We start from the raw sequence: 9,074 nt of genomic DNA, 5'->3' as shown, positions 1-9,074 counted from the left end.
AAAAAAAAAAAAAACAAAACAAAACCACGACCTCCCCCTCCCAAAAAAAAAAAACCCAAACAATACCAGGTGTGTACCATGACGAGAAAAGGAACAGGTTGTTTGTAAAATAAATTTTAAAGATACCGTTTCTCCAACCAGTACACTTGACTTTGAGTGTTTATTCCAGAGTTGAGGGGATGGAGAGGAGATAATAGATTGACGTGTGTATGTGTGTGGATAACCTCCACGCGCTGTGTTGAAAATGCGCGGGTGACTGCAGAAAACCAGAGCACAGCTCGGCCCTCTACTGATTGGGAAACTTCGGAAGACACAAAAGTGGGCAATCATAAAACCCACCGCAACCATGAAGACACGCACTCTCCCCCTAGCAATCCTACTCTGAAATTGAGGACACAAGGTCCCCGCGCTCAGCCCTTGGTGTCAGCACCTCTTCATATCCTCAACGCCCTCAGCTAAACCTGACACCCAGGCGCTCTGGATTCTAAACGTTTCCTTGAGCAGGTCCTCTCTAGCCCGCCGCTGAGCAGGTCCTCTCTAGCCCGCCGCTGAGCAGGTCCTCTCTAGCCCGCCGCTTCTCTGTGGTTTCCGCTATCGGGCGCTCTATCCTGCGCAGACGGACAGAGACGGCGCAGCGATAGCTCGCGGCTGCGGGGGACTCCGGAGTGCGCCCCGCTGGCTGTGCAGGCGGCCATGCAGTCCTTGAGGAAAATGCTGATGACGGTCGCAGTGCTGGGCGCAGGGGCTGGCGTGGGCTACGCGCTCCTTGTTATCGTGACCCCGAGAGGGCAGCGGAAGCAGGAGATGCTGAAGGTAGAGGCAACGGGTAGTCCCGAAGTTGGGTGGGCGGGTGGAGAGCCCCGGACTGGAACTCCTTGTGAACCTCCCTTCCTGCCCCCAGGAGATGCCACTGCAGGACCCGCTGAGCAGGGACGAGATGGCCAGGACCACGCAGCTAGTGATGGACGTTCTGAAGGAAGCAGCGACCACGCAGGAGAACGTGGCCTGGAGGAAGAACTGGATAGTCGGCGGCGAAGGCGGCAAAGGCGGGAAGTCAGCGTGAGACTGGACTTGCCCCAGTGGGCGCTGGGACCTTGGCTAGGGCGCAGGAGTCTGAGGCAGCCTTTCTTCTTCGTGGGCCCAGCGGGGAGTCCGGACCGAGATGCCATTCCCAGGACTTTTTTGGGTCCTGTGAGCTGCCATCGGGTGAGCACCTTCCTCCCAAACCCTGCACTGATTGCTTTAAAGTCCGCAAAGGCTGGTCGGGCGTGGTGGCTCACGCCTGTAATCCAAGCACTTTGAGTTCAAGACCAGCCTCTTTGAGTTCTGACCAACATAGTGAAACCCGTCTTTAATTAAAAAAAATAAAAGTCCACAAAGGTGGACAGGGCCGAGACACGAGTCGGTTATGGTGAACTGAAAGAACCAATAAATCACGTTCCTCCATCCACATGAGCCCTGCAGTTGACGCCTATTAATGTGAGACACTCGTGGTCAGTGCTAGGGGCTCGGGCTGCAGCTGCTGTCTGTCCCACCCTACCAGGAGAGGCTGACCCAATATAGTGACCACATTTTCTTTTCTATTTGAGATGGAGTCTCACTGTCACCTAGGCTGGTGTGCAGTGGCCCGATCTCAGCTCACTGCAACCTCCGCCTCCCAGGTTCACACAATTCTCGTGTCTCAGCCTCCCGAATACCTGAGATTACAGGCGCACACTACCACGCCCAGCTAATTTTTGTTTTTAGTAGAGACAGGGTTTCACCACGTTGGCCAGCCTGGTCTCGAACTCCAGACTTCAGGTGATCCGCCCGCCTCAGCCTCCCTAAGTGGTGAGATTACAGGTGGGAGCCACTTCAACCTGTCTCGACCACATTTTCAAAACAGGTCATGGGGTGTCAGTTTGGAGTGTACTTCAGGGGGTAACAGTGGGACATTCTTGAAATCTGAACTATCCTGGAAAATCTTGTAGCAGTGGAAGCTTATAGAGGACACTCAGGACTCCTGTCTTTGGAGTGAGACTGGAGGGGCATCTAGCACTTAACATATGCCACAATGCTTTCTGTGGCCATTATCTAACCTCTAGCTAAACAAGCTTAGAAGGCTTACTTACTAGTAGTAAAAGGAGTGTGCTTTGAGTCACAGATCTTGGTTCAACTCCAGTATGTAATAAACCTCAGTCCTGTTCTATGAAGTGTCATAACTACAAGGATTATTGTAAACAATTTAGAAATGTAAAGTGGTCTCCAATCTCTGAATCTGGTCAGGAGATGCCACTGAGGGGATGAAATAAAGCTGTGGGGTCCCAGCTCCACAGCCTAGTCAACCAAGTCGCTCCTCTTTTGTCTGCTTTTTATTCTGTGGTTCCCAAGCAAGATTGCAACTGAAAAGAAAAGGCAGCTGTTATTAAAGTCAGAACACCAAATAAAGCTGGTTGGTTGGTTGGTTTTTGAGACAGAGTTTCACCCTTGTCGCCCAGGCTGCAGTGCAATGGCATGATCTCAACACTGCAACCTTAGCCTCCCGGGTTCAAGTGATTCTCCTGCCTCAGCCTCCCCAGGAGCTGGGACTACAGGGGTGTGCCACTACGTCAGATTTTTTTTTTTTTTTTTTTTGAGACAGAGTTTTGCTCTTGTTACCCAGGCTGGAGTGCAATGGCACGATCTCGGCTCACCGCAACCTCCGCCTCCTGGGTTCAGCAATTCTCCTGCCTCAGCCTCCTGAGTCGCTGGGATTACAGGCACGTGCTACCATGCCCAGCTAATTTTTTGTATTTTTAGTAGAGACGGGGTTTCACCATGTTGACCAGGATGGTCTCGATCTGTTGACCTCGTGATCCACCCGCCTCGGCCTCCCAAAGTGCTGGGATTACAGGACTGAGCCACCGCGCCCGGCCCGTCAGATTTTTTTGTATTTTTAGCAGAGATGGGTTTTGCCATGTTGGGCAGGTTGGTCTCGAACTCCTGACTTCAGGTTATCTGCCTGCCTGGCCCCAAATAATGCTAACACTGGGATGTAAAACCTAGATGACTGTAATCCCAGCACTTTGGGAGGCCGAGGCGGGTGGATCACGAGGTCAAGAGATCGAGACCATCCTGGTCAACATGGTGAAACCCCGTCTCTACTAAAAATACAAAACATTAGCTGGGCATGGTGGTGCGTGCCTGTAATCCCAGCTACTCAGGAGGCTGAGGCAGGAGAATTGCCTGAACCCAGGAGGCGGAGGTTGCGGTGAGCGGAGATTGCGCCATTGCACCCCAGCCTGGGTAACGAGCGAAACTCCATCTCAAAAAAAAAAAACAACAAAAAAAACAAAACCTAGATGAGCACTGGTGCTCTTTTCAGCTATTAAAACACATGTGTTATGTGTGATCTTTACAGATTAACTATAGCCTCTTCCCTAGCCAAGGAATGAGAGGGGTCAGCAGCAGTTTGACAGGATACCAGGTTGGGGTATCAACAGCCAGAGGGGCTATCATGGAGAAGCTCATCAGTGCTTCTTGGTTTTAAAAAGGAGAAAGAACAGCTGGCTGTAGTGGCTCACACCTGTAATCCCAGCACTATGGGAGGCCAAGGCAGGCAGATCACCTAAGGTCGGGAGTTCGAGACCAGCCTGACCAACATGGAGAAACCCCGTCTCTACTAAAAAAAAATTAAAAATACAAAAAATTAGCCACATGTGGTGGCACATGCCCATAATCCCAGCTACGAGGGAGGCTGAGGCAGTAGAATCGCTTGAACCCAGGAGGCAGAGGTTGCAGTGAGCCGAGATCATACCACTGCACTACAGCCTAGGAAGCAGAGCAAGACTCCATCTCAAATAAATAAACAGAATTATCCTTTTAGTAGCTGATACTTACTAGGTACCAGGCACTATGCTAAAGCATCTTACACCATTATGTAACCTTTATGACAATCCCAAGAAACAGGCACTGTTATCCCTATTCTATTAAGAAGCTGGGCTTTTCTGGGTGAGATGTGGAATAACTTAAATCACAGTGAAAAGCAGCCTTACATCACTTAAGGTGGCAAACCCGAAGGAAAAGTATGAGAAGGATGTTGCTGACTTTAAGTTGAAAGGAAAGTTTGATGGGGCAAAAGGTCCTGCTAAAGTTTCCTGGAAAAAGGTGGAAGATGAAGAGGAGAGAGGAGAATACATAAAGAAACTTTATCTGGCCAGGCTCAGTGGCTCATGCCTGTAATCCCAGCACTTTGGGAGGCTGAGGCAGGTGAATCACCTGAGGTCGACAGTTCAAGACTAGACTGACCAACATGGAGAAACCCCATCTCTACTAAAAGAAAAAAAAATACAAAATTAGCCGGGCATGGTGGTGCATGACTGTAATTGCAACTATTCAGGAGGCGGAAACAGGAGAATCACTTGACCCCGGGAGGCAGTGGTTGCCGTAAGCTAAGACTGTGACATTGCACTCCAGCCTAGGCAACAAGAGTGAAACACCGTCTCAAAAGAAAAAAAAAAACTGTTTGTCTCCTCATGAATACCTTAGAGTAGGGGAGCCCCATAATTGACACATCTCTTATTTGAGAAGTGTCTGTTGCCCTCACTAGGTTTAATTAAAAAATTTGATAATGATCATATTGTTGTCTTTCAAAGTGCTCTAGAAATTGTCAGTGGTTTACATGAAGCGGCCCCGGGTGTCTGGAGCACCTGGAAACTGTATCAAAGTTATACATATTTCCAAACATTTTTTTGAGACAGGGTCTCACTCTGTTGTCCAGGCTGGAGTGCAGTGGCATGATCTCAGCTCACTGCAGCCTCTGCCTCCCGGGTTCAAGTAATTCTCCTGCTTCAGTCTGTCAAGTAGCTGGGATTACAGGCATGCGCCACCACACCCAGCTCATTTTTGTATTTTTAGTAGAGATGGGGTTTTACCATGTTGTCAAGCTGGTCTCTAACTCACAACCTTGTGATCCGCCCACCTCGGCCTCCCAAAGTCCCGGGATTACAGGCATGAGCCACCATGCCTGGCCTCCAAACATTTTTTAAATGAAAAGGCACTCCCCTGTTCGCCTCAAAAAAAAAGAAAAAAAAGCATTCAGGGCACAGTGGCTCACACCTGTAATCCCAGCACTTTGGGAGGCCGGATCACCTGAGGTAGGGAGTTTGAGACCACCCTGACCAAAATGGAGAAACCCATTTCTACTAAAAATACAAAATTTGCCAGGCGTGGTGGCGGGCACCTGTAATCCCAGCTACTTTGGAAGCCTAGGCAGGAGACTCACTTGAACCTGGGAGGCAGAGGTTGCAGTGAGCCAAGATCGTGTTATTGTACTCCAACCTGGGCAACAGGGGTGAAACTCTGTCTCAAAAAAAAAAAAAAAAAAAAAGCAGCAGCAGCAGCTGGGCCTTTATGTTCTGTCTTACCACAGGAGTAAAAGGTGCCATCCAATGTACTTTCCACCCCTTTTAGCACTTCTCCTCAACTTCCCCAGCAGTTAATCAGACCCAGAGATTAGAAACAAGTGTCTTGGCCAGGCGTGGTGGCTCATGCCTGTAATCCCAGCACTTTGGGAGGCCAAGGTGGGTGGATCACGAGGTCAGGAGTTTGAGACCAGCCTGACCATGGTGAAACCCTGTCTCTATTGAAGATACAAAAATTAGCTGGGTGTGGTGGCGTCCGCCTGTAATCCCAGCTATTCGGGAGGCAGAGGTTGCAGTGAGCCAAGATGTCGCCACTGCAATCCAGCCTGGGCGACAGAGCGAGACTTCATCTCAAAAAAACAAAAAAAACAAGTGTCTTTGTTGGAAGCTAAAGATGAGGAAGAGGGTCTACTACACATTGTTCCCTTTTAGCTTCTTCCTCTGCCTTCGTTTTGTCCCTCCCAGCCATTCAGTAATGAGTCAGGCATGTACAGAACTCAGGGTCTATTTATTAGGAAGGAGATGTCAGTGCTTTACCAAAGATGAAGCGGTCACAGAGGGACGATGAGACAGGCCCTCAGCTGGGACATTTCTTGGCCACAATGAGGACAGCAGAAGGCACAAGTCCTGAAGATGGAAGAATACAGGCTTGAAACACAAGAATACTTGCCTTTTGCTCCCAAAATTCCTGATCTTGCACCATGTGCACAAAGTCCCTTCTCTTTGCCTCCCTCCTTTTCCCAGGCATGTCTCCCTACTCCCCTAAGTCCCAGTTTCTGGTCTTGCAGCCATACCCAGCTCCTGCAAAGGCCGCTCCATGTCAGCTTCTGAGAAGGCCCGTCTGGGGAAGCCACTGAGCAACTGCACAGGGTCCTGGCCCCCTCCTGGTTCCTCTCCACGGTGGAGCTCCACATAGAGCCTCACGGCTGCCAGCTGCTCCCGGGCCCGGAACGTCTGGGTCAGTGAGGTCCCATCTGGCAGCCTGACCTAAAGGGCAAGGGAGATACTCAGTATTGTGAGTATCAAAACTGAATGAAGAGCCAAAGTAAGGAAAAGAGCTAATGCTGGCCCCTCCTCCTCCTTAGGTTGAACCAGTACAACTACTATTTAAAGCACCAAATGAACCTCTTAGGCTCTGCTTTATTAAGTGTGGATGAGAGACTCCTAGTTCCCTCAGCCTAAGAAAGACAAGGATAAGATTATACAAAAGAATCTGGATAAACACCACATCACCAGATAGCTGCATAATAAACCTAATGAAAACATGAACAAGTAAAAGGGTAACTGCTGAGTAAGTGGGAGGTATGGATTTAAATGAGACTGGGGCAGGTGAAATTTGATATCTTTCCCAAGAGTAGAGATCGAATTTCAAAAGTCATTTACAAAGAAGGGAGACTTTTGGCAAAGGGCACATGAACTGAAAAAAGCTCTGAGCTGGTCACCTTACAGGCCAACAAAGGGGTCCCAGGAGCAAGATAGCAATCAGAATTGGTACCTGTATGCGACACTGGTCATACTCCCGCTTGGTGGGAGGCTCCTGGCTGGGAGAGGAGGGAACAGGACCTGGCTCTGGTGCCGGTGGAGGTGGCTGAGAGCCCACACTGCCACCATACTAAAGGGCAAAGTAAAACATTCAATCAGGTACTCACCCACCTTCAGCTCAAACAGATCGTGTAACCCCATGCTTTCCCTCTGAAGCTGGAAAAGATGTACTAACCTGCCTACTTTATTACCCGCGGCGTCTTCTCAATCACCTACCTTCTTGGCTCTCTCTGCCTTGTCCCTCTCGATCTTTTCTCTAACTCTTTGTCTGGTATGTAGAAAGAAGAAACGGGGTCAGACGGCAACAAAGCAAATCCTGATTTCTTTCTCATCTGCTATCCCTCATCCCCATTGCCCAGACCTGGCTGCTAACTCCTCGGCCTTTTCCCTCCGCCTCTCCTCAGCAGCCCGGCGCATCTCATCTTCCTGTAGCCGCTGTCGTGCTGCTGACAACTCTTGCCCTTGTCTCCTGCGCTGCCGTTCCCGTTCCAATGCCTCCCGTTCCTCTCTCTCTTCACGCTCCCGCTGCTTCTGGGCCACCAGCTCCAACATCCTATGTTGCCGAGAGAAAACAGCTCAAGAGAAATGGACGGAGTGGGAAGGCGAGTTTACAACAAACAACATTAGGCGACAAATATACTAAGATGGATGAAAGAAAAGGAAAAGAAAATGCCATGAAATGCCATTTCTTACAGTTTGCAAAAAAAAAAAAGAAAAAGGAAATGTGGAAAGCTCAAGGTTCTCTGACCAGACTTGTGTACTGGGGGGAGGTGGAAGACGACCCTCAGAGATGTGAGATGGTTCTTACTGTACCTCTTAGTCTGTTCCTGTCTTTCCTCTTCACTCAAAATGGGTTTGCCTTCTCCAGCAGCAGAACCAGGTCCTACAACAAGCAGTCGGTATTATTATCCTTTCAGATTCTCCTCAGGCCCTCCTGAATAATCACACCGTGTCCCCGCGTCAGGACCTTCAAGGCCGCCTTGCTCTGAGGAGGTGGGCTCCCGTCCCAGGATATGTCCAAGGGGAGTCTCTAGAGGCTCGTCCACATCGGGGTCGTCTTCGTGCTCCATCAGCCTGGCAGGGAAAGTCGGCGGGGAGGTTAGCTTTGAGGCCGCTCCTCCCGGCAGCCCCAATTCTCCGCCACCCGGAACGGATGCTCACCAGTCCATCGCAGCCTCGATGCCCTGGTTCCCTGTGAGGGCCAGAGCCTTCTCCCTGGGGGCAGAAACACCGTGAATAGCAACCACGAGCCATGGTGACCGTCAGGCTGGGGCCAAGGCCGGGACAAGTCCGCGGCCCCCCACCCCCGCACGCCGGGGTTCGGGGGCTTCCTTACGCGCGTCCCCTGGGGAAGCCCATCTCGATGAGACTCTCAAGAGCCGTCAGCTCCGCCATGGCGCCGCCACCGCCGCTTCCGCGGGGACCTGGTGTGACGAGAAGGAGGGCGAGAAGGGTCAGCGCGAGGCAACCCGCTCTCGATGCCCGCTGACGGGCGCTCGCTCGCTCACCCGGCTCTAGAGCAGCCGGAGACACCGATGAGAAGAAAGCCGAGGGGAAGCGGAAGTGCCGGATCTGTTTGGGTCACGTGGGGACGGACGTGGACGGGTGCCGCTGAGAACCAGAAAGCTTCTGGCCCTGCTGCCAGGACTTTGCGTGGGCGGCAACTGGGAGGAACCCCACCCAGCCTAGGCGACTGGCTGGCTGCTGTGCTGAAGAAAGCTGGTGCGGCTTTAAAACCCGTGGGCGGAATGAAGCCAGTTTCCGGAACTTCATCCAGCCTCACCCTCCTTAGAAGTTGGAATATGGGCCCTTAGCGCAACGTTTTGGGAAATTCTCTGGCAGTATTTGCCAGGAGCCGAAGAGAAATGTGCATGCTCTTTGGCCCACTCATCCTCTCTGCGGAATTGAGCCATCCTCTGCCTGACTTCAAAGGGATCTCTCTGCAAAGCACAGTGACCTAATCCTGTCCTCACCTCCCTGCTTAAAACTCCATGACACTCTTGGTCGGGCGCGATGGCTCAAGCCTGTAATCCCAGCACTTTGGGAGGCCGAGGCGGGTGGATCACGAGGTCAGGAGATCGAGACCATCCTGGTCAACACAGTGAAACCCCGTCTCTACTAAAAATACAAAAAATTAGCTGGGCATGGTGG

General features: G+C 51.1%; 2 protein-coding genes across 3 annotated transcripts; one reads left to right on the top strand and one right to left on the bottom strand.

Moving 5' to 3' along the window:
• The first annotated feature begins 556 nt into the window (after positions 1–556).
• LOC108286289 (ubiquinol-cytochrome-c reductase complex assembly factor 3) lies at positions 557–1,455 on the top strand. The gene is made up of 2 exons (XM_017503957.2): positions 557–813; positions 902–1,455. Exons 1-2 carry the CDS (start codon positions 694–696, stop codon positions 1,061–1,063), a joined length of 282 nt encoding a protein of 93 aa, XP_017359446.1. The 5' UTR covers positions 557–693; the 3' UTR covers positions 1,064–1,455.
• Positions 1,456–5,870: 4,415 nt separating this feature from the next.
• UBXN1 (UBX domain protein 1) lies at positions 5,871–8,530 on the bottom strand. 2 transcript variants are annotated; one of them, XM_017503951.2, is made up of 10 exons: positions 8,432–8,530; positions 8,260–8,347; positions 8,085–8,138; positions 7,891–7,997; positions 7,737–7,806; positions 7,285–7,476; positions 7,140–7,191; positions 6,877–6,993; positions 6,176–6,368; positions 5,871–6,008 (listed from the first exon to the last, which is right to left on the bottom strand). In XM_017503951.2, the coding sequence occupies exons 2-10, from the start codon at positions 8,316–8,318 to the stop codon at positions 5,959–5,961; spliced, it is 894 nt and encodes a 297-aa protein (XP_017359440.1). In that variant the 5' UTR covers positions 8,319–8,347; positions 8,432–8,530; the 3' UTR covers positions 5,871–5,958. The 2 variants fall into 2 exon arrangements, with proteins under 2 accessions (XP_017359440.1, XP_037585680.1); XM_037729752.1 differs by having other exon boundaries at positions 8,260–8,487.
• Positions 8,531–9,074: the final 544 nt, after the last annotated feature.

The sequence above is a fragment of the Cebus imitator genome, unplaced genomic scaffold (genome assembly GCF_001604975.1).
Source record: "Cebus imitator isolate Cc_AM_T3 unplaced genomic scaffold, Cebus_imitator-1.0 Scaffold316, whole genome shotgun sequence".
NCBI classification, from domain to species: domain Eukaryota; kingdom Metazoa; phylum Chordata; class Mammalia; order Primates; family Cebidae; genus Cebus; species Cebus imitator.
This window is presented reverse-complemented; position numbering and strand designations above follow the sequence as displayed.